The 25,056-nt window shown below is 34.4% G+C and overlaps 3 protein-coding genes and 1 long non-coding RNA gene across 12 annotated transcripts; 2 read left to right on the plus strand and 2 right to left on the minus strand.

Moving 5' to 3' along the window:
* The first annotated feature begins 342 nt into the window (after positions 1-342).
* LOC7475965 (monothiol glutaredoxin-S2) lies at positions 343-1,073 on the plus strand. Its single transcript, XM_002315531.4, has one exon. The coding sequence runs from the start codon at positions 552-554 to the stop codon at positions 855-857; it is 306 nt and encodes a 101-aa protein (XP_002315567.1). The 5' UTR covers positions 343-551; the 3' UTR covers positions 858-1,073.
* Positions 1,074-1,815: 742 nt separating this feature from the next.
* On the minus strand, positions 1,816-4,817 carry LOC112328920 (uncharacterized). Its single transcript, XR_002984256.2, has 2 exons — positions 4,090-4,817; positions 1,816-2,896 (listed from the first exon to the last, which is right to left on the minus strand). It is a non-coding gene; the product is annotated as an uncharacterized LOC112328920 (long non-coding RNA).
* Positions 4,818-8,219: 3,402 nt separating this feature from the next.
* Positions 8,220-15,436, plus strand: LOC7475381 (acyl-CoA-binding domain-containing protein 6). 3 transcript variants are annotated; one of them, XM_024610192.2, is made up of 17 exons: positions 8,220-8,441; positions 8,639-8,729; positions 8,882-8,972; positions 9,058-9,213; positions 9,340-9,417; positions 9,649-9,753; positions 10,350-10,416; positions 10,513-10,574; positions 10,789-10,928; positions 11,005-11,131; positions 11,229-11,343; positions 11,789-11,877; positions 12,729-12,812; positions 12,925-13,272; positions 13,617-14,135; positions 14,219-14,278; positions 14,880-15,436. In XM_024610192.2, the coding sequence occupies exons 2-17, from the start codon at positions 8,692-8,694 to the stop codon at positions 14,961-14,963; spliced, it is 2,163 nt and encodes a 720-aa protein (XP_024465960.1). In that variant the 5' UTR covers positions 8,220-8,441; positions 8,639-8,691; the 3' UTR covers positions 14,964-15,436. The 3 variants fall into 3 exon arrangements, with proteins under 3 accessions (XP_024465960.1, XP_024465962.1, XP_024465961.1); XM_024610193.2 differs by lacking the exon at positions 8,220-8,441 and adding an exon at positions 8,491-8,528; XM_024610194.2 differs by lacking the exon at positions 8,639-8,729 and having other exon boundaries at positions 8,221-8,441.
* LOC7475380 (anaphase-promoting complex subunit 7) lies at positions 13,728-22,352 on the minus strand. 7 transcript variants are annotated; one of them, XR_008060297.1, is made up of 21 exons: positions 22,129-22,351; positions 21,989-22,057; positions 21,863-21,913; positions 21,632-21,763; positions 21,475-21,537; positions 21,275-21,390; positions 20,531-20,615; positions 19,907-19,966; positions 19,209-19,254; positions 18,728-18,801; positions 18,586-18,636; positions 18,302-18,502; positions 18,171-18,215; positions 17,947-18,040; positions 17,639-17,784; positions 17,283-17,512; positions 17,078-17,138; positions 16,690-16,899; positions 15,809-15,919; positions 15,503-15,686; positions 13,728-15,324 (listed from the first exon to the last, which is right to left on the minus strand). XR_008060297.1 is itself a non-coding variant. In XM_052456296.1 (18 exons), exons 1-18 carry the CDS (start codon positions 22,195-22,197, stop codon positions 16,813-16,815), a joined length of 1,680 nt encoding a protein of 559 aa, XP_052312256.1. In that variant the 5' UTR covers positions 22,198-22,351; the 3' UTR covers positions 16,438-16,812. The 7 variants fall into 7 exon arrangements, 2 of the variants coding, with proteins under 2 accessions (XP_052312256.1, XP_052312257.1); XR_008060298.1 differs by lacking the exon at positions 13,728-15,324 and having other exon boundaries at positions 15,326-15,686; positions 15,818-15,919; XR_008060299.1 differs by lacking the exon at positions 13,728-15,324 and having other exon boundaries at positions 15,326-15,703; positions 15,818-15,919.
* Between the last annotated feature and the right edge of the window lie 2,704 nt (positions 22,353-25,056).

Here is a 25,056-nt window from a genome sequence, read left to right on the forward strand (position 1 = left end):
TATGATGAATGTGCAGCAACCGTACAAAGGACACGTCTCTATTTCCGTATGAAAGATTCTTTATAGATAACAATGGTGTTGTTTGAAAGTCTAGCGTGAGTTATTCTTTAAAATAATTTATAATTTAAAAATAAAAAAAATAAAAAATAAAAAAATTTAAATCTTATCCAATCCCTGTTTACAACGCAATACAAGAAAGCGGCATCGTGCAATTACTTTTGATACGGTGTAACGCTTGCATTTGTGTCATGCAACGATCAATTTGTGATTTTCGAAGCCGACCCAAATATCTAAGAGAACATTCTTCTTTTTCTTCAAAATCAAATCTTTTTCTCTTTGCTACGTGCCTGCCAACGCCAATCCACCCAACAACGCCCTCCCCAGAATTTTACCCTATATATACACATATGAGTCTCATGGAGTCAAGCACCTCGCAACAGCTTCCTAGCTCACACTGCCCTCTAGCTACATCATTTCTGACCACTGTTTCATTGGCATTCTTGTTCTAAGCTTTTTAAACTTATTTCTTGCTCGACACAGCTGATTTGGAAATGGAGAGGGTGACAAAGTTGGCATCGGAGAGGCCAGTGGTGATCTTTAGCAAGACCACATGCTGTATGTGCCACACCATCAAGACTCTCTTCTGTGACTTTGGGGTGAACCCGGCTGTCCATGAGCTTGACGAGATGCCCAGAGGAAGGGAAATCGAGCAAGCACTCACAAGGGCTGGATGCCCAACGTTGCCGGCCGTGTTCATCGGCGGTGAGATTGTTGGTGGCGCCAATGAGGTGATGAGTCTTCACCTTAGTCGTTCCTTAATCCCAATGCTTAAGCATGCCGGAGCATTATGGGTTTGACCCATCGGCTAATTACCTTCTTGTCAGGCACTAACCAAATAAATGAGACGTGTTTTAGCTACTCTATACTATGTACGAGGAGATTATTAATAACACACACGCACACATGCTAGTAATAATATTACTCCATAAATTATAGCACGTGTCGGGTGTGGATGTATTCGGAGACAATGTAGTTAGTAGTAGATCAAAGTGAGAATCCGTATATTTGAATTATATGTATTAATAAATTAATAAATAAATAAATATGAGTTATTAATGATGATTAAAGTTTAAAGTGAAAAATTAAGTGATGATATAGATCAAAATATATGATCTTGTAAAAAATAAAGTATAGACTCGGTTGCATTTAAAAAAAAAATTTAACCAATTTCTTATTAAATCAAATAATAATTAAAATAGATACTTACACATAGAAAAATAAATTAATTAAAATATAAGAGGTACGAGACAACGTTTATGAATATTAGAAAAATTATTATAATCTTGTTATAAAAGCATAAAAACTAAACAATATCTATAGAAAAATATAATTTTTTTTATCTATTTTAATCAATCTCAATTGAAATTAAATACCCACAAGGTTGGACATCAAACACATACATCTAATCAATCCCTTTAAATTAATTTAAAATCAAATTAGAGGGGAAATTAAAGAAAGAAAATCCTAAAGCTGAAAAAAAATAAAAACCATATGAGGATGTTGATGATTTGATCACAAGGATGCACACTCCCTTGTTATAATTAATTATTAATTGCAATGATATCCATATTATACTGCAGATATACCAGATTCAAAAGCATATTTTTATTGGAGTTTGGAATTCTCAAAGAGCTGGTGTTCCACTCTATGTCATCCTTGCAAATTAAGGCCCCTTTCTGGGGCTTTGTTGCAGGCATTTCCCATTGCTGGAAATTTACTGGAAGCTTAAACTATTTGTTCTGCGACAAGACAACAACATGAACTTTTGTCTACGATTAACCTAAATTATATCAAACTTGGGTTACTTTAGTTAACAATTGATATTTACAATTAATATTGCAAGGTCTTCTTTCTTCATTACACGACTGTCGACATAATTTACAGAGCAGGAAAGGCCAAAAATGTCTGCTAGCTAAATGATCAAGCATTGCTGAAGCTTCCAAAATGTCAAGATCAAGAAGTAAAGCCCCTGCATTTCATACCCCGTCCAGATTGCGCTAAGTACCCTGATATTTTCTGCTTTTCAGGAGCTAGGGAGGTTGTCCTCTTAGCTTCGTTATTTCTGTTAATAGTTCCAGAAGAGAAGAGGGCATCATGCGCATGACACCCTCGCCAACAGACCTAACCATCTTCAGGAGAAATTTGTTCTTCAACACATCAATCATGTCGGGATCGATTTCTAAAGAAAAAAAACACGACTGTGTCAGGAAAAACAATGCAATATGTGGTCTGGGAACCAGAACTGGCAAGTCTTTTTTGTTTCTCAGTACAGGAAATAACTTCCACCCAGCTGAGCAAATGATTTGTCGTGGTTGTCTAGGCCAGCAAATCAAGCAATGGTGCTTCTTCAAACCTTTGATTTTTTATTAAGAATAGCCACACGGTAAGAAGAATGTAGAGACAACAGACTAGTAAGAACCCAATGACAAATCATGAATTTATTTACAAAAAAAATACAGCATGCAACTCATCTTGCATCCCTCGCACAGAAGAGCTATGCATAGGAACCATATCAGAAGACATTCTCCAGCACCAGTTACAGAGCAAGTCCTATTTCCCGACATAAAATCACTATTTCCAAACTGAACCAGCTCAACCAATCAAATATCGCACTGAAGGGAAATTTACATGTTGAGTTTTTGGATTGTGAGTCAGTTCCTTCTGCCAAGATTGCCAATGAGATTCCCCCTTCTCTTAGTTGTTGGAGGCCATTCAACATCCCTATCTGGCAAAGCATGCTCTTGGTATCAATCACCGTCAGATTCCACGCTAACTTGATCATCAACAACAGGTTTGAGTTTGGTCAAGAAAGCAAGATAGGCCCTCATACATGCACCTGCACAATCTCAGCACAACAACACGCAGGCAGCAACTAACACTGAAACAATGCAATTCAGAATCCCAACCAAGTTGCAGGAGAATGAAAGCAGTGTTAAATGCAGACCAATTGCACAAAGGAAATGAAAAAACGATACATCTATAACTTCTAAGGGAATAAAAACTCATGTGTGATGTAGTTACAAAACTGTATGCAAAGAAAACGTAGTAGCAACGCAGGGTCTAACACCTCCAAACAACAGACATTGATGAAAAAAATAAAAGCAAACTACGCACATGAAAAGGGGATTGCCTAACTGTGGCCCAGGCAAAAATCAACACTGAATAGCGAGCAAATTCAGAGTGAATGTCTGTAATTTTCAACTGCCTTCTGCTCACTGCCTAAATGACACTTAAAAATATTCTAATTCCACCCACATCATGACTTCATTTGTATTTGCACATTACGCAAAAGATTTCCATCAAGGATCTAACATCACATCCATAAAGAAAACAAATCAACTAATGATACCAATCTCATATGAAAATCAGGGGAAAGAATTAGATGATTGTGTAATTTCATCTTTTTTTGAATCATCAAAGCAGACAAAAAAAAAAGCATTAAATTTCAATAAAAGAATTCAAGGCGACAAACTTAAATGTTGAATGAAACCCCAACCAGAAGTAAATGAGTAAGCTGGGACCGAGAGAGATGGAAGCATAATAAATAAATAAAAGATGATACAAAATTATCCATAGCATCGTTATTATGCTCTCTTGAATTTGAAAAAACCCATAAAATTGCCAAGTTAGCATTAGATAACTTAATTGAAAAACATACAAATACTCGAAGTTAGGGGAAGAAAATAGCAAAGACATGACATTTAGAGCATCGCATCCCCATCTCAGGAGTGAGTGGGCAAAGAATTAGCCTTTGATGACCAAAAAAGAGAAAATTAGAAACAAAACTAAAGCATGTAAAAACTCTGCAAACAAAGAAGATGACCCTCAAACACTCAAAACAACCTTTAAAGATGAATTTAACACTAAATACTAAAATCACAGAGGAAAAAAAAACCCCAATGGAGTTGTCCACAAACCAAAGCAACAACACTAATATATGTAGAAATTGAAATATTCAGACAGGGAAAACAAAAGCAAGTATAAACAATCCCAAACAAAACTTATATCATAAGAAGGCAAAAAAGGCACCTGGATGGGAGTGAAACCCAGAACAGGCAGGAATGCATAGCCTACACCAACTGCTCGATGCAAAGCACAGCGAAATGCATGCAAACCTAGCCTGCAAAAATACACAAATAAGAGAAAGCAGAGGCTTGGTAGGAAACTGGAAGACGCAGAACATAATGCAAATAAAAAAAATCCTTCTCGAGATAGCTATATCATGATAGGGCAAGTGGAAAACAGAAGGAAAGAAGTGCGCTGCAAGTATCGAGAGCTTTCTTTTGCAACGACTCAATTCTCACTCTCCTCTCATCCTCAAGTTTCTCAAAACCAGATCCCCGCTCCATCCGATCGTCACCGCCTGAAAACCCATCAAAACCTGTCACTGAAATAACACCCAAACATTAACAGAAAAAGAAAAAAGACTTTCCATGTCAAAATCCACAGCATCAGCTTTGCATCCTGTATAGCAATGCAAAACAATAAACTGTAACACAAAAAAATAAAAATTCTTTGTTTAGAAATTAGACAATTTATAAATATCACATGTTTTTTATCTATAAAACACGAAGATACATAAGAAAAAAATTAAAACAACCATAATTTTTCATACAAAACTTTAATCATGCATGGTTGAACTTGAAAACCATGAAGAATAGAAGTGAAAAATTTAGACTCAAATTAATTCACAGACTAACTAACAGTAAGCTTAAACTATACAAAACTTTAAAATTATAATTTAAGCTTTATTTGAAAATAAACAAATATATTTAAACTATTTTCATTTAATTTACAAGCCTTCAAACCCATCAAAGCTTCAATCACGCTTATATAATTTATTAAGATATTTTGTAATTATTTTATGAAAACTTTTATTATTAAACCATTTGAATATCTATACATATTAAAATCAGCCGCTTTCATGTTAGAATCATGAGGCATACCAGTTATCATATTCATTTGGAGACTAATTTGAAAAATACCCTAATTTATCAAGTTATGTGTTAATTTGTACGTACTCAATGAATCATTTTAGCCAATCAATATTGTTTTTTTGTTTTATTAAAAAAAAAAAACCATTTGAGTTAGTAGGATCGAGCTCATCGAGTCAATAAGACTATTAAAAACTACCTGAATCAACCATCTAGATGGTGATCCAGTGATAAAAACTTGGGATTAAGATGTTTGTTCCTTTTGTGGTCTCAGGTTCGAGCCCTGTGGTTACTTAGAGGCTTACATGGTCGTTAACTTCAGGGCCCGTGAGATTAGTCAAGGTGCGCACAAACTGGCCCGGACACCAACATTAAACTAAAAAAAAACTACCTGAATCAATTATATTTTACCAACAATATTTTTTCAGTTCAATCTTGAAATTTGATCCAAATTAAATTCAAGTTTTCTAGTTCATACAAGCATTCAAACATTAAAAATACCTTTTTATTATGGAATTAAAAAATAAAAATCAAATCTTTATACATTCACATATCCAATCTCAATAATACATTGTTTAGAAAAAGAAAAAACTGTAACCCAAACATTAACAGAAAAAGAAAAAGGACTTTCCATGTCAAAATCCACAACATCAGTTTTGCATCCTGTATTGCAATGCAAAATAATAAACTGTAACTCAAAAAAAAAAAAAAAAAAGTAAACCTTTGTTTAGAAAATTAATAAGTATCACATGTTTTTTACCCATAACACACATAGATATATAAAAATTAAAACAACCATAATTTTTCGTATAAAATTTTAATCATACATGGTTAATACAAATGTATTCTAAAATGAATTTTTATTCGTTATATTATATTATAATCATAATTATTAATATTTTGCAATTATATTATTTTTTTAGAATGAGTTTAAAATGTATTTAGTTTAGAATAATGAAACAAACAGTTGAAGGGGAATCGGCAGGGAAGGTGTGGTTACTCACAAGTCTGTTTTTTTTTGTATATATATATTTCATTTATTATTCATCACATAAAAAATTTAGATATTTATATTTCATTAATCAGTTTTTGAGTATCTATTAATTTATTATTATTTAATATTCTACAAAAATAAAATAATAATATATATTTTTGTGTGTGTGTTTACATACCTATTCCGGGTTAGTTTTGGATAGAGTTTAATAATATACATACTCAATCCATTAGCTTTCAAGTAAAATAACTATAAAAAAATAACTTATATGTTAATGTGTCAGGTCGGTATCTATTATGATTGAATTACATTAGAGTGTGAACCCGCACTATATCGCAGGACGATTGTGTTTTGAAAGAAGTAAGAAGAATATGATACTCAAGCCATTAACTTTTCAATAAAATCAATTAATTTAATAATTTAATTTAAATTGAAAGCAACAATAGAAAACAAACCGTAAAAAAACACTTGTAAGTAATAAATAAAATAAATGAGTCATCACTATCATACCTGTAAGGATAAGGAAAAAAAAAATATTGTTGGAGACTCACCACCACTCAACTGTGAATATCACCCACAACCAAAAGAGCTTGCTGAATTAGTTTAAACTCAACTGCAAAAGGATGCAAAATGGCATCAAAAGAAGTTGCATGTTTTGCTAGAGCAATACCCTGTAAAAACAAAATGAACAAAACTCAATTCCGTGAGTATCCATCTATATTCAATCAATCAATTTTATTTAATTAAAAAAATTATTTTGAGAAAATATATCTAAAAAGAAACAAAACATAAAAAGACCCTAGATAACCCAACCAAATTAAAAAAAAAAAACAAACAAAGGATTTAAAAAGCATATAACAAAAAAAATAATGAGCTTAATCTCTAATAAAATAAAAATTGAAGGATAAAATCTAAAATAAAATTAGCTAAAAAGAACAAAAAAAAAAGTAAAGCCCGTCAAATATCCTTAAACTAAGTTAATTTTTCAAATTTGAATATGTGAAATTCTAAAATAGGGTTAACCAAGAATCTCAAATCCAAATCAAATCAATGTTGAAAGATAAAATTGAGTGTAAAAAAAATCAAACTAAAAAATTTAGCAAAGTAAAAAAAATAATCAAAAGAATAAGGATAAAAGTTTGATAGGAAAAAAAATGATCAACGGTGAAATTGCCAAAACAAATAACACTATAAAAATTATCTCAGATGATATAAATATCAATTAAAAAAATGAAGAATAAATAAGACAAATTTTAAAAATCAAATGAGGAAGAAATTGAAACAAATTTCAATTTCATAAGTTATTTTAAATAAAAAAATATTAATAAAAAAATCAAGGACTAAATAAAAAAAATAAGTAAAAAAAATAAATCAAATGAGGATGAAATTGAAGTAAATCTCGATTTTCATAAGTTATTTGAAGTAAAAAAAATATCAACCAAAAAATCAAGGATAAAATCAAAAATAAAGAGAAGCTAATGAGCTAATTTGAAAAATTACAAGGTAAGGCGTAATAATCAAAGGAGAGAGAGAGCACAAAAAAATGTTCGCCAAAGCTAAAATGGAGCTCCATTTTCTACACACACCACCTCAACATGAAAGAGATATTGTGATGAATCTAATGATGTCCTGTAATAATATTTTTAATCGTTGAAATCAACTGCACACACCATTCAAAAACAACCAAGCATTTAACGCGTGCCAACACACTATTATTTTTGTAATTCCTTTAATTTATTAAAAGATAAAACTAGATGTCACTTTATCAAATAACAACAAAAAAATCATTAGTATAATAATAAACATATCCCTAAATTTAAAGCATTAAAAACTAAAAGTCAAGAATAATGAAGTATTTTTACTGTGTAAATATAAATAATAAGACAAACACCTTTTCTAGTCAGCCAACGTATTTTGGTTTACGAGGCTAGATTGATAATTTTATTATGCATTTTATAAGTAAAAATATAAATTTACTTTTAAATAACATCAAACAATACATTAATTTTAAGGATATTTATAATAATTTACAGTATAATTTTAAATGAAAATATTCATCTACCCCAAGTCAATTTAAAATATTAAAATGCTCAAAGACAACGACGCCACAATTTTGTTTTCATGTAAAAAAATAGAAAATTAATTGATTCCACCCGCCGTGCATTGTGTCTCAGGAACAGTGAATTCTCAAGTCTTTTAAATTTATTTATAATTTATAATTTATAATTACGATGACTCCAGTCCAGTGAGGTCAATCTCTCCACTAGACAGAGCTCACATCAATCACTACATTTACCATCATCCACTGCCCTCTATCATTTCTCACCCTTGTCTTTTTGTACGCTCCATCACAAGTAGTCCTGGTTTCCTTTTCTTGTCTCATCTTTCGCTCTCTACTTTCTTTTTCTCTAGCAACCAAACACAACTTAACTTGTTCTGTTGTGTCTTGACAGGTTAGTTTCTAACTACTAGAAAGTCTTTTTGTTTCTTTCTTCTGTTTTTTAGTGGATTCTACTTCCACAACTTATCTTGGCTACTATGTATGTGTTTTTGCCTTTTGTTGCTGTTTGAGGTTATTTTGGGGTTCATTGATGCTAATTTAGCTGCATTCTTGATTCTTTGAATCTTTTTTTTCCCTTTTATTCTTTAGGACCTTTTAAGCTGTTGAAGTAGACTACTGAAAGGTCTAGTTTTTTAGCAAAAATGTTTGGTTTCTCTAAAAGACGCACAAAACTTGGCAGGTGGGTTCTTTTTATTTTAGCTCTTTTATTGTTTCCCTTTTTTTCCTTTTAATTTGAAATTTGTAGAAAACAATGGATTTCAATTGGGATTTTTAAGTTTCGTTATTTTTTTTTTCTAAATTTAGATGCCATTAATTTGTTGTTACTTTCAGGGTCAAGAAGGTGCAACTCTCTGATTCTACACCAGGGATTAGAAGTCCTATTAGACCCCCAAAGCGAATTATTAGTAGTAATAATGCCAATGTAAGCTGCTTTACTTGTGTTTTTGTGGATTGGGATTAATGGGATTTTGTGCACTGTGGTCAGAAGTTCAAAATTCTTTGTGTAGAGTGAAGGTGTTGCACTTACAACTAATAATTCTGACGAGCTTGATTACAATTGCTCCTCTTCTGCTCCGCTGGATATCAGTGCCTCTACATCAGGGAATGCTGAGAACTGGATGGTGTTGTCGATTTCTGGGGACGAACCTACTCCTCGTTTCAACGTAATGTTGTTTAATGGTTTTTTTCCCCTTATATTTGAAATGTTTCATAGAGTGCATTGATAATTTTCTTCATTGTCTGTGTTCTGCTGTAAGTTGGAACTCTTTTTTTTTCTTCTTCTTGTATAGCATGCAGCAACCGTCATTGGGAACAAGATGATAGTGGTTGGTGGAGACTCTGGAAGTGGATTGTTAGATGATGTACAGGTAGAGAGAATGTTTTCTAGCAACGAGAATGCCATTGGTTTTTATTTGTTTTAAATGAGTCCGAGTTTCTTGAATAAATGGGACACATGTTTACATTCCAACAAAATGGTGTCAGCAGGCAATATAGACCATGATCATTCAAATATTTCTTTTGTGAATTTTTATTTTATTTTAAGGAAGTTGCAAACTTTAGTGTGGAAGCTGATATGAATCTTTGGTTTCTCTCTTCAGGTGCTGAAATTTGACCAATTCACGTGGACTACAATTTCATCAAAGCTTTACTTGTCACCCAGCAGTTTGCCATTGAAGATCCCTGCATGCAGAGGCCACTGTCTGGTATTGTCATCTAGCACTCTTCAACCGTGTTTGTTGTGCTTTGCATCCTTTGATGTTGAACCAGACTGTTTCTTTATATTACTTGGCATAGGATGATTTTTCCAGTTTAAGATGTTTGATGCCTCAATCGGGGTGCAAATTATTTTCGTAAGTAATGGAAATAATTTTTACACAGAATGTGTGTGTTCACTACAGTTAGGTGTAAAATCATTGGTGTCCAGCAAAGAAAGTTCAAGTGATGGTATGTTCTCTGAGTCTAGAAGATTGATCCATAAGACAATAACTCAAATCCTACTGAGTGGATGAAACAAACAAACATATTTCTCCAAGCTTTCCATTATGATATATTTATTTAAAGTTTTAATATAGAAAATGACAGTTTCATTGAGAGACATTGAAACCAAAGGTTATTATCTCCTCTTCCTTGTGCCTATATTACTTGAGCTTCATGTATCATGTGTTGGCTTTTCTCCATAATAAAGAACTGCCAGTAGCTGCTTATGCCTTTCTGTAGCGTTATGCACAAGTTTTCGATCTTGTGGAGCTTCAAAAGCTACTAGTGTCTGAAGTTTCTTTCTGCTCTTGGTCTGCCATAGGTTTCTTGGGGGAAGAAGGCACTTCTTATTGGAGGAAAAACTGATCCTGCTAGTGACCGAATTTCTGGTTGGATCTCTATGTTTACCACACCCATGTTGTCATTTCTTGCATAGTCTGGAATTTTTGTCTGGAATTACTCTAATGTCTTTCTTGCTTTTTCAGTGTGGGCATTTCACACAGAAACAGAGTGTTGGTCAATCATTGAAGCAAAGGGAGACATTCCGGTACCCTAACACATTTTATATTCATAACCCCCCCCCCCTCCCTTCTTTTTTTTGGTAAATTCATTACAAGTCCTAATATCCCCTCATTTATTTATTCAATCTATCTATCTGACGTTGCAGTTTGTTGAAATATCTGAACCTAAATGAGAAGCAAGTGGAACTCTACACAAGCTGGCATATGCTTCCTAACAAAAATTATGTTTTCTTTTTGCAGATTGCCCGCTGTGGTCATACAGTGGTCCGAGCAAGCTCTGTTTTAATTTTATTTGGGGGTGAAGATGCTAAAAGGAAGAAATTAAATGATCTGCACATGTTTGATCTCAAATCTTTCACTTGGCTTCCTCTGCATTGCACGTGAGTGCTCTCTACACCAATCTATACAATAATGGTATACATTAAGGTTTCAATAGGCATTGTTTTGTCTGCACAGAGGAACCGGACCGTCTCCAAGAACCAACCATGTAGCAGCTCTTTATGATGATAAAATTCTACTTATATTTGGAGGAACATCCAAGTCCCGGACTCTGAATGACTTGTATTCACTTGATTTTGAAACGGTTTGTAAATTCATTCTTTGTTCCATCATGTTGATTATTGCAAACTAAGAATATAGATTTCATATTACATTTTGATATGTAAAATCTTTTTTCTCAGATGGTATGGTCGAGAACAAAGATACGAGGCTTCCATCCATCACCTAGGGCTGGGTGCTGTGGAGTTTTATGCGGAACTAAATGGTACATAGCGGGGGGAGGAACTAGGAAAAAACGTATGCCTCATAGCTAAAAAGCAAACGCTCCTGTCATCTGACCTGTTTCTGATAATTTGCAACGTTATATGCTTCTGTCATGTATGTTAGAGTTGCAGGCATAATATCTAATGTTCTCGTGATTGTGAAACTTCAAAGGGAGAAACATGTTTTATTCATCCATACTGGAGTTCTTGGTTGGGTTAATAGTGATTGGGGTCTGTTATAGGACAAAATAGCTTTTATGCCATGTGTTCTGTATCTCTTGCTCACGGTATTAGAATTTGATGTATCTTACTGCATTGGATTTTGGCGTTTCTTCTGTAAGTTGAATTGGAGTTTAACTCATTAGCATGTTTGCATTGTTAAATTCTTTCTCAGTGTATCGCTTAACAAAAACGTTGAAGTAGTTTTCATTGGTATTCTGTACATGCTGCTGAATCCTGTTTCTTTATTATATCTACAGGGCACTCAGAAACTTTCATTTTTGATATCTTGAAAGTGGAGTGGTCAGTGGCATTTCCATCACCCTCATCTTCTATTACTACCAACAAGGTGAGCCATGTAGATTGTACTTTTGTATAAATGGTATATGTCTGGTTAACAGAGTGGATTCTTAATAAATAAGACCAACCCTTGAACTTTTAATTGTTGGTGAAGAACCCACATGGACGTGGATTCGATGCTCCTCTGCCAATTGAGGGGGTGGACTACAGAATCTAACTATAAGAATAACAATTGCTAACCATGCAGAACAATATGTCAAATTTTGTTTTGAACAATCTGTGCTAAATGTGCATCTACAATTGCCTTGTCTTGTTTGAAAATGTTCCAAGTATGTATTCAGCAGCATCAACCAAATGGATGCTATGTATGCATTCATCTCCCATTATTTTTTTGTGAATAAATTCATATCATTTATTCCCTTGAAGCTAGAAAAAGAAAAAGGTAAACATGAGCAACAAATGATGCACGCAAGGAATAATGATGCAGACTCAAAACTCAAGGTTAACTTGTGCATGTGAAACAATTCCAAACAAGCTTAGGTGGGATCTCTGAGTTTATCATCACATTAATATTAGGTGTATTTTCTGAATTTTATTATCATTCATGGATGTGTTTTAAAAATTTATTTTCACCATTAATTCTTTAATGTTGGCAAAAAAAAAAAATCTTCATCCTGAGTCATTACAGAGAATGCTGTAACCCAAGATTCAGAACCTCATGTTCATATTGCTTCAAAATATAGGGGATTAAAGACATCTTTTGGCATGGCTTCAAGTGTTTTAAATATCACGTGCTTTGTTGTTTTCAATATCCTTTCAAGATTGTAGCGTGAGGCTGTACTTTCTTTGCATTTTTTTTTTTCATCAAAGGTTCTGTCTAAGTTGTTATTTCTCTCTCAGGGATTTAGCCTGGTACTTGTGCAGCACAAGGAAAAGGATTTCCTTGTTGCTTTTGGTGGAAGCAAAAAGGAGCCATCAAATCAGGTTCAAGACTGGAATGTCATATTTTCTATGGCATCATTTCTACTTTTGATGTTGACTGGAGATTGTAGTCAATTCTGCGAAACTAGTAACTTTGCCTTATGTTTTATTACAGGTTGAAGTGATGGGCATTGAGAAGAATGAATCATCAATGGGTCGTCATTCTGCTCCTAGTGAAGGCCCTAGAAATTTGCTGTTAGAAAAGTGCTCATCGTCTACAGTGTTGGCTGATCAACTTGGTACCGGCTCTTCTCAGCATTCAGTTGATTCCATTACAAGACAAAATTTGGTATCTGCAATTGAACAGCATGGTTCTGGTAGGAAATCTTTGTCAGAGTCCTTGCTTGTTGATCCAAATTCTGCTTCCGGAAATGTCTCTCGTCGCAAGGACTTTCACCACAAGGAAGAAAACACCACGGCTGCTAAGACAGCAAAGAACTTAGATGGAAATTTTGCATCACTGGTAAGATGATATTTCTCACCAATTAGCTGGTCTTTGCTATATTTTTTTAACCTAAACTATTTATGAATTCAAACAGCTGTGCTAAGGTCAGTTTTGGATGTTCTTTGTTCTTGACGACAATTAAATTGTCTTGGTTGTTTTCAAATTGAAAAATCAAGAGATTACTGTTAGACAGTGGAAGGGTATAAATATCTTGGTCAAATCACAAGCATTGTGCTTATTGTCTGAGAGAATAAAAATACTGTAAAACTGTTTTCATTCCTTTTTTCTGTGATATTGTCCAAGAGTAAGATTGCAAGAGATGCTTATATTTTCCATTATCACAAGCGTTGTGCTTATTTCAGGCCACTGAACTCCAAAGAAATCATTCTGATGTATCAGTCCAGCCTAACAATCCATTTGGTAAAATTAATGCTGAGGAGATGTCTTGCGTATTTCAAATGGAAACTTCTAACTCTCACAACCAAGGAACTGGAAACCTTTCAATTGATAATGAGGATGTACCATTACCAGAGAGTGATTGTACAACAGGAGGGGCTCGTGCAAGTATATATCGATTGTATGAAACAAAAATAGCTGCTCTAACAAGAAAGAACAGAGTACTTGAAGGACAACTGGCAGCTGCATTTATCGGTCGAGAAGCAGCAGAGAAAAATGTATCCTCTGCCCTGAAGAGCAGACAGGAAATGGAGAAAAAGTTGGTAGACACAGTGAGGGAGATGGAGTTGTTGAAAGAAAAGCTGGCTTGTGTAGAGCTAGCTCAAGAAGAGGCCAACAGCTTATCAAATATTGTCCATTCGGACAATCTAAGGCTTGAGCATGATGTGGCTTTCCTGAAGGCTGTTTTGGATGATACTCAGAAGGTACTTGTGATAATCTTGTCGGAGGCCATGTCATGATGATTGGTTTTTTTCAGTCATTTTTACTGATTGGCTATTTGTTGCAGGAGTTGCATTCGACTAGGGGAGTCCTTTCTGGGGAAAGGGCAAGAGCATTCCAACTACAGGTACCAATTCTAAACTAAATTCTAGGTTTTTTGTGGGAGAGGTGAATGGAACGATGAAAGATTCTTCCTGATAGATGCTTCCCACTTGTGTGATTCACTATCTTGCTATTTTGAACAGCTCTTCTTTGTCTTTATTGGTTAATAAGTGCATCAACCACCCAACAAATCTAGCAAAACTTTTTAAGGTATTCTCTTAGTTGAGTTGCCCAGTCTAGCACTGATGTCCATGTCTGAGCACTCTAGAGAGAGAGAATACACGAGTTCTCCTTTCCGCTTTCCCCTGGGGATAAATTGCCACAGCTGCATAAAAATATTCCAGGTTACCAGCTTCTTTTTTGATTGAATGATAGAGGTCCAGCTATATACCTGGTAATACATGTGATTCTTCATATTTCAGATCAAATCTTTGATGTTTAGCCTTTGAAACATCACTAAATTCCTGGATGACAGATCATTCATTGTTGGCAGAGGAAATGCCAATGGTGTTGTGTAATTTGAATCTACCACCACCTGCGACGGGCCTTTTTAAAAGAAACTATTTCTGCTTTAAGATCTTCCTCTTTTAATTTATCTCTCTATATTGGGTGTATCTGCCATGCAGATTGAAGTTTTTCATCTCAAACAAAGATTGCAATCTATGGAAAACCGAACGCCTACACCAAGAAAGCCATTCCATGTGCACTGAGGAGAAAGATTGTGTGCAAGGCAGAGGGCATACCATCTAAGAAGATAATTGCCACTGAGCTGATCAATGGTCTTCTATACTAGCCTGTGTGCAGCTGTGCATGGGATGGAGAATCATATTGTTGCAATATCACCTTGTAAATATATGAGACAAAGGTTACATCCATACCTGTTCAGTTGCCTGCTATTTCTTGGCCTTAAAAAATTCTGGAGAAATACAAGCTAGTGTCCAGAATATTTGTGTTCAAACTCTTTAGGAGGCGGAGGCGGAGGCGCTTTGGGTCTAGGAAAATAACTTGAACCAATAAAAGATGGTCATTTGAAGAGGTTATGTCTTTGATTTCGCCCCCCTGAAAAATGATCTAGGAAAAGAAATTGTATCTTTTTAAATCAGAACTACAATGCCGGCTTTAGCAGATCAGTGCTGTATCTATAGATATACCTGGTAAAATGTTCAATTACGTTTCTAATTTACTACACAATTTCTGTTCTTTATAAATCCAAACAAAAAGCCACTACTAAACATTGAGGCACTCTCACCATCTGCGTAGAGAAGTTCCAACACCTTCAGGGCTATTCTCATGCTTAAGCTTGTAGCTCCAGACACCTGCATCCCCTTCTTCTAAGAGGACTCAGGTTCGAGAGTAGCCCAGAGAGAGAATGTCAACTCCATGGTTATCTCCTCTGAACAATTTGTAGATTGCCATCTACGGATGCTTTTTAACTGCAGCATTAAAAAAGCTGAATAAATCAAAATTACAGGTCAGTCTTTTTATCAGATACAAAAACAGCATCAAAAGCAACCATAGCATGATAGAAGAAAGTTGCCCAAACACGCTGACTTACGGTAGCAACCTTATCATCAGCAGCATTGATGTCTCCAATCATCACACATCCCCGCCAAGGGTTTGCATCAGACTCATGATGACTGCATCAGCCTCATGTCTCATTCCTTGACTGCCATTTCAACATAATGCCATTAAAAGATCCATAAATATCCAAAAAACGAAAGAACACAACCCTTCAGTTTCCGTGAATCTAGAAAACAATTGATTGATTAACACAGAAAAAGATAATGGAACACCAAGAAACCAACTGTCAGATTCGTCGCATTGTAGGGCAACCGACCACACTACCAATCCCAGCACAGTTAATACAATAACATCACTGTCACCTAATCCAAATCATTGAACCCAAAATGAAAGAAGATGAAATTTAAGAGACGATCCAAACCCAGTAACTAAATGAACAAGGTAATCCCATCACTAGCAGAAATAAAGGGTTTCCTTCTTCCTTCTTTTAAGTTTTTTCATCCACAAGACTGACACTGCAGACCACGATCAGTTGTTACATAGTCAGAGATTAACATAGTAGCTAGCAAACATGAGTCGCATTACGAAATTGCCAACTACCAAATAATTTAGGGTGTGCCGACATGTCCAAACAACTTCTGGGGGACGATTATAAGGGCGAGCTACCAAAAGTATTTTCTAGCATCAACTTATGTAAATTCAGGACCAGAAAATAAGACGTGTATACATTGAAAATTAAGGGTCGTATGGCCCTGGAATCAAAACTTTCCCCATTCAAGATTACAATTGAAACTATGACATACAAACAACATGTTCAACAAAATCTCATTCCTACACCATCACGCAAAAGCACCCTACAAAAGCACCTCAATTTCCAGTTCTCTTTGACTTGAATTCTCTGATTGCTGAAATTACCTCGGCAGCGTGGCAATTTTTCCTGCAGTCCACACTGGTCATGGCATTCTCTCAGCCAACATTCTTGGTGGAAATAATTTCCTGATCTCGTATAAATTTACAAGATCTTCTTTGGCTTTGCTTTTATAAAAGATCAGTCTCTTCCTGGTCTCCATCTGCATCTTCTATCTCATTTTCTTCATCTTCTTCAGGTGCATCCGGATCCACCCCCTACAGCAAGAACCAATTAGTCCCTAAATAGGGATTACACCCAAAACATCCCAGATCCAGACCCCCAACCCCACCCCAAGTCAGTTGTCCAAGTATATTTTTCCTAATAAAAGACACTAGTTATAGACGGTGCAGAGACCAAAAATTAAAAATGTTGCTGAAATAATAAGTTGCAAACCTTCATCTGTTTTTCCAAGCGCTCTAGCCCTTTTTTTGCAGCTTCATTCTGTGGGTTTATTCTGCAACCACAGTATTAAATTGTGGGCATTAACAGCAAGGCGATGCGATGCTTTCTTGGCAATCAACAATAAAAGCATGCAAACATTCAGGTAAAAAATCTCAGATTCTAGATTAAAGAAATCAGAGCACATTTAATATTCTACCTTAATGCAGACTGATAATGTGACATAGCCTCTTGCAGCATATTAGTGGCAGCAAATACTTGAGCCAACTTGACATGAAGAGAGTCATCTGCCCAGTCTTTGAGATATCGCTCTAGCAGAGACACAGCATCTCCATTTCGACCCTCAATGACATGAAGCTCAGCCAAAGCTAATGCTGCACCAAGGTAACCAGGTTCCAGCCTCAGTGCTGACTCGTAGAACTTTTTTGCCTGTTGAATTTGACATTAGATTGACTTTAACTATAAATTTAGAAATGATCACTCATGAGCTGATGAAATGTGATCCTTTAACCAAAAGAAAAGGAGAGTTAAATTGATCTGTTACGACTTTACTACCTTCTCTCTTCCACCAGAGTTACTAGCATGTACATCCCCTACTAATTTTAGAGCCTTTGCAGACTGAGGCATGGCTTTCATTGCCTCCCTGGCCGCATGCAGGGCCTCTTTAATTTTGGAGAATGCCAAATAAGAATGAACCAAACCTGAAATTGTAATTGATTCAATTAATTGAGGCTTGTTTTCCTTGTTATTGTTACATTTGGTGGACAGGTGTAACCCAATCATAGATATGTCATGGAAGTTATGCAGATGAACAATGTGAAGTTTTGGTCTTATTTTTTCTCTTGCAGATTGTACGGTTGTACCTTGATATGAGCGGAGATCAGCTCTCAATTCTTGAGCTCCCCTGAAAGCAATGACAGCTGCTTCTGGCCGCTTTAGTGACAATAGCAAAGTACCCTGATATCAGAGAAAAGAATGTAATGAAGATTAAGATTTATACAGCAGAAAGATATCAACCCACAACAATATCAGAGAAGACTTTGATCAAAACAATATCCATCCTATCAGGCATAAACTATCTGTATACCTTCATAATGTAACCCAGAATGTGCCTCTCATCAATCCTGGTGCTCTGATTGCAAAGAAGAATCAATCAGTGGATTTGTGAGATTAAGCAGATGGAGAAAAGATTCATATTACTACAAAAAAATAGCTAACCTTCTCCGCATAAGACAGCGCTCCTCTCTCATCTTTCTTTTCCCACAGGACAGACAAAGCCACAAAAACTTCTGGCCTTGTGGGATCAATACTCAGCAAATCATGCACCAACTTGTTTAGCTTTGAAAAATCACCCTTTGTCTTTAGAAGCATTGCATACTCATCCATATAAGTTACAATGTATGGATCAATTGATCGAACCTGCAAGTCCATGAACTTAATATGTTTGTGCCATGTGCAAAGAGTGAGCACTACCTCAAAGTGGAAAACATAACTTCTAATACCTTCTCAAAATTCATTAAGGCCTCATCATTCTTCCCAATTATGGCTTGAACCTTAAGACATCGAGTTACGTATTAGTGAAACAGATAAACAATTTTAATATCTCTAGCCAGCTTGCACACATTATAGTATAGCATTTCTTACCTTTGCAATTTCAAGTAATACATGTATGTTATGAGGAAAACGTTGCAGGAGTTCTGCAAAGAGATCCAAACCACCTGCCAACATAAGGGAGAGAGTGTAAGAGTAAAAACCTTAGTGGATCAATGATCAATCAATAATCACTAAAGCTGACATGGCAAGCAATAGAAGGAAACAGATCTGTAATTGACGAAATCTAAGAAAGGGAAGTAAATTGTGTACTTACTACCATTTTTTTGCAAAGTTTCTTTTCCTTGTTCACACAATAATTTTTGGGCATGTATTTCATTAAGATAATCAATTAATAGATACATCTGATTAACAGCTAAAATTCACCTTTTGTTTACTTATCTATTTGCTTTTGTATCAGGTTAAGATACTAGCAATAGGAATCCCCTTCTGCAACTAGTTGTGTTGGCAGGCAGATATGCATAAATTAGCATATAAACATTACTTGCATATGTTTGAAATGTAAATATTTTACCTTTGTAATCATTTGAAGCAATACAACACTGGGCCTCAACATAGCGCTGCATACAAATAACAGTTTATAATGTTGCAAGCTGGGCATAAACAATACAATAACAAAATGCAAAACTGTTGAAAGGTAAATGATTAATAAGATGAGTTACAATGTCTTCAAGTAATTTTTGTTTTCCATTTTTTTTTGTAATCTATGCTGTAAGCATGCCACTGGATAAGGGTGGTTGTTTGTTCCTCGAGTAGCCACCCATGCAATATAGACAATGAAGCCATTGTGTTTGGTTTGTGGTGATGGTGAGGAAAAAGCTCAAATGGTATAGTAGTACACGCTTTTTCTGAAAAGCACCAGAAAAGGCTCATGCAGTGGTAGCTTTTTAACCACCACAATGCCTAACAAGCTCAGCAGTCATTCAAGGTGATTTGATTACTGTGCATAAAATCTACATGCTTGATTTTATAAGCAACAGAACGGTGTTTGCATGAAACGTGGATGAACATTTTGTTCATTTTTTCCTTGGATGATACTTTTGAATGAAGACTAAGATTTAAAGCCATTTAAACAAACTTATCACCAAATGAGCTTTTAAAAAAAGATTACTGTGGTAAATGAAGACAAAATGCTGATAGTGAATAACCATAGGGCAGTAAGCAGTTGACAATGGACCCAAATCTAATCTGTTTCATCTTATACTTACTTACTTGAACCCAGCGAGTAGAGTCAGTATGATCAAGTGGAGCTCGCCCACTTCTATTTGAAGCCTGTAACCATAATAGAAGTGCCCCAAGGATATCAACCAATTCAAACTCCATGGTAAAAAGAAAAAAACAACGCAGATTCATTTAAAATCTTATTTTTCCATAAACTCAACAAGGCTGCAGAACATCAAATCATTGACTATGAAAATGAGAATATTACAGTTAGCAGAAACCAACTAACCTGCCACCAGGTCATGCATTCATGCTTTTGAAAAATCAAATCCTAGATGAACCAAATATTATGCTAAATAAATGAGAACTATTTCCTCCACAGAACTTACTTCTCATTCACATATAAGCTGAGTTTGTATTGATAGGAACAACATCGCTGTCTATTTAAGTCAAACTACAATCAATATTTTCACTTAGATAACTTCTTGTTCTATGTATAGTAACCTTGCATAAATATGACAAAATAAAACTTCATAACAGCTCAACAAAACCTTCCTGGACTTCTAAATGAAAAAAAAAATCAGCATTCATGAAGATAAAATGATTTTACAGGGGTAGAAGTGAAACATGATTCCACATATACTTGTGAAAAAGTGAATGATATCCATAACAAACCTGTAAAAAAAGTGAAATGATATCCTTGGCAGCAACTCCCAGTTCCGCCAAAGCTATGATAGCCTCAATGACAAAAGGGCAATGCCTGCCAAAAACACACCCATAAGAAAAACAAATTCTCTGAAATCTAACATAATGATCTCTCTTATTTGAGTAAAGGAAAAAAAGAATTGCTAATTTGAATAAAATAGGTGAACAAGCATGTACAACAGTTTGTAAGGTACCAAAAATGTTGGCAATCAAGTGATACTAATTAAAAGAGGTAAAACACATTTGAAAATTGAAGAAGAGTGTGCTCTCACAGGAGTATACAAAACCACAATAAGTTAATGAAATTATCCTAAGGCAACAAGATATTCTCTTAAAACTATTCAATCGAGTGTAATCACCAGAACAAGCACCATAGATGTTTCAAAACTATCCAGATATGACATGAAGAACTAACAGAAATCATACCACAAAGTTTATGAGCCAAAGATTAGCAAATATATTTGTATGCGTGCACAACTTTCAATTATCTATTTTGTATTCTGTTTATGAAATAGGTGAACATAAATTCGGGTAAGCAACCAACTTGGTGGATGCAAGCTATCTTAGCTAGTAAACTTCCTTGGTGCTGGACCCAGTACCACAAATCAAATAGAAATGAAAAATTTAAGCATGGCAAAGGCTACCACTTGTAGCCAGCCAATGGATATCAAAAAAAGAAAAAGAAAGAAAGAATTGCGATGCAACTTGACACACCTTAAGCACTCTTTGTAACAAGTGATAGCAAAGCGAGTATGCCTTGAACTTCTATAAAGCTTTGCCATCAATAAACTCATTTGTAAAGTTCTTGCTTTGCTTGGAATTCCTTCCATCTGCCAAAAAAAAAAAACTTAATTAATTAAAAGGGAAAAATTCTAGTAAAAATATAAAGAATAAAATTGTAATAAGGGAAAAACCTCAACAAGTGCGGCTCTAGTTTCATTCATTGCTGAATGGCAAGATGCGATCTTGAACTTCACCTACCATTGGGATAAATAAAACAGTAAAAATCAATATAAACCACACAATTCCTCAAATAATGTGTGTGTAAGAAATAAAATCAAATCGATGTACCTCATTTTCATTAATTGCTGAAATGTTAAAAGAATTCGGAGAAGAAGACCTGTTCGACAATGAACTCCTAGAAGTTGTCGAACTCTGTTTCGGAATTATCTTGCAGTAATGCAATGCTTGCTTATACGTATGCTACAAAAATTCAAAAAAAAAAAAACGCAAAACAATTAAATTCCAGATTCTTCTAAGAAATAAACACACACACACACACACGCATATAGAAACACTCACAATCGCTCTGCGAAACTCTCTATCGCGAAACAATGCATCTCCAAGAAGAATCTAAAAATAAATAAATAAATAGTGTCAAATTGGAAAATAAAAGGAAAATAATGTGAGTGAAAAGAGAGAGGGCACCTGATTTTCGGCTTTGAGCTGGGGGCTGGTTTCGAGACTAACAGTAGATGATGAAACCAGAAAGCAACCCTGTAAATGTAAATACAAAATTTAACGATTTTTTTTTCACAAATTGTTAAGAAGAAAAAAAAGATTATTACGAGAATTTGAGCGGAATTGTAGAGTTGGTTATCGAGAAGAGCAGTGATTTGATCCTTTGGCACATCCATTCTTGTGCTCAAAATCAGAAACTGAGAGAGAGAGAGAGAGAGAGAGAGCGCTCTTTTTTCTCTAAGTAATTACAGTTGAGAAGAGAAGAGAGTGAGTGCGGGATTTTGGGGTTCAATTTTTTAAAACACCAGAAATGTCTCGCTGAAAGGAAACCCCAGCTCCCTCTCTTTCCAAAAGACGCGTCGTTTACTATTTTTTGTCCGACCCGATGATACCCGGATAAGAGGGAGCCTGATTTTTTTTTACCTGATCCGACAGGGACCTAGGTTGGTTTTTGGCATTTGCTTGCTCGACAGTCCCTCTAAATTTACCAAACTGATTGTTTTTATATTTTAAAAATGTTTAAAAAAAATTAAAATTTTTTATTTTTTTTATTTTAAATTATTTTTTTATGATTTTAGATTATTTTAATATATTGGTATTGAAAATAAATTTTAAAAAATAAAAAAATATATTTTTTAATGTATTTTAAAAAAAACATTTTAAAAAACAATTCATAGCATAATACTAAAAACAAAACTCTAAACAAATAATTAAAATACTTGCATGCGTTTTTAAGACTAGATGTGTGAGCTCTACAGCTCGTTTGGAAACACGGTACAAACTGCGTTTTCTCATATTTTGAATTTTTTTTTACTTAAAATGAATTTTTTTTATGTTTTCATATCGTTTTGATATGCTGATGTCAAAAATAATTTCTAAAAAATAAAAAAACTTTATTTTGATGCATTTATAAGCGAAAAGCACTTCGAATCGCTACCACAATCTCAAACACACCTACAGGAGACATGTCGATGATGTCATGTTGTTAATAAAAATGTGTTTGTCTTCGTGGTAATTATTGTAGTTATGGTTTGATAAAAGTGATTTTGAAAAAATCATTTTTGTTGTGGTTGGTTTATATAAAATGCGTGTTTGGTTAAATTTGTGGTTTGATTTTTTTTTTGTCCAAAAGCATGTCATGATATGTTTGATTAAAATTGTGATTGGGATTGATGTTGTATATAAAATGACTAAAAATGACATAAATTATTTTTTTATGTTTTAAATAGCAAAAACAACATTTAGTAGAAACAATAATTGACATAAAAAGAAATTGTTCATTTTTAAAATAAAAAAAACATTATTGCCCCATTAAACTTGTTGCAATGTCATCACGAACATAATCCATACGCGAAGCCCTCTGGTGCCCATATGTTTGTGATTGTGGAACCACATCGATTAAAATATCATCAGGAATAAAATTAAGATGGCGATCAAACTCATTAAATGCAACATCTTAGATCGACTTTCTTCTAATGTAATTATGTAGTGTCATTGATGCGACAACAATTTGAACTTGTGTTTTGTAAAAAAACACAAGCATGTTTTGCAAGATTCTCCACCTTTTCTTCCAAACTCCAAAAGTATGTTCTATTGCACATCGTAACGATGAATGGACACGATTGAATATTTCTTCCCGACATTACGGTTGTCCTCATCGATGAAATTTTGGAAGATGATATCTGTCACCTCTATATGGCCTCAAGTAATTGTACTCATTTGGATATCCTAAATCAACAAGATAATACTTCTCTACATCAAGATAATGTTCGTTCAAAACTTAATTTGACCAAAAAAAAAATTATTCAAATTTAATAACACCCCCATTTTTTATTTCTCAATATCTTTTAGTGGCTTCAAAAATCTTATATTTAGATTGTCAATCGCCTCAGGAAATATTATTGCATCGTGTGCACTACTTTTCCACTCAGCCCAAACAAATATAAATTGCATGTCAAAGTTACATGCTGCCATTATATTTTGAGCGGGTACACCTTTTCTGCTAATAAATGGTATTTGATTTTCTTGTGATACACAAGCACGTATATGTGTTCCATCAATCGCTCCAATACAATTCTACATAAAAAAAATAGTTTAGTAATCAATTGAAATGTAGTCAAAATATTTCTTTGTAACCTTTTCAATTATTTAATAACTTAAAAAAAAATTATTTTTCACATTGAAATGTGGCATATATCTTGGATTCATTGCGATTTTTGTTGGTGTTGTGGAGAATTCTGGATCTACCGGTTTGATTACTTCAACAGCTAGCAAGCACATTAACCTGGGAACTTCGTTGAAATATCTGCTTACAGTTTCACCTGAATGTTGAAATCTCTCCTGAACTTCCCTGTTTGAAGCTCCTAGAACTAAAGTGTAGAGAAACATGTCTACCTTATCCATAACACTCATCCTCCTAGAATGCTTTAACCCGTACAACGTTTCCAAATCAACACACATACTCTACAATATGTCTGCATCCATCCTAAACATGTTAACACAATGTATCCATTGCCCATTTAAAATTTCATTCAACCATCTCATTCCTGTGTTGTATGAAACTACATATGGTTCCTTATAAATATAATTATTATAAAACAAAGCAAGTGCTCCATCCGTGCATAACAATAGTTTATTTCGATCAAACTCTCTAAGCCAAAACAAATCTCCTTCCTCATCATCATCGTGTTTATTTTCATCATCGTAGTTCGTCGTCGTCATCTGTATTGTTGTCGTCACCAGCATCGCTACTGCATCCAAAATCGCTACCACTACTTCTACCACCAAAACCATTTGAAACATACTGAACAACATTATTCATAACATTGTTATACTCGTTATCAAATAGATCATTAAACCAATTCGCATCCATATCTACAAAATAACAAATTTTTTCACGCGTGAAATTACCACAAATAGATGTAGACGGAGGAATCTGTTTTGATTATAAAACTTTCATGTCGGCCTGAACTTTTACCAAAACAAAAATTATAAAACATTCCCAAATTACTATAGATCTTTTAGTAATAATTAAT

The sequence above is a fragment of the Populus trichocarpa genome, chromosome 10, assembly GCF_000002775.5.
Source record: "Populus trichocarpa isolate Nisqually-1 chromosome 10, P.trichocarpa_v4.1, whole genome shotgun sequence".
NCBI lineage: Eukaryota > Viridiplantae > Streptophyta > Magnoliopsida > Malpighiales > Salicaceae > Populus > Populus trichocarpa.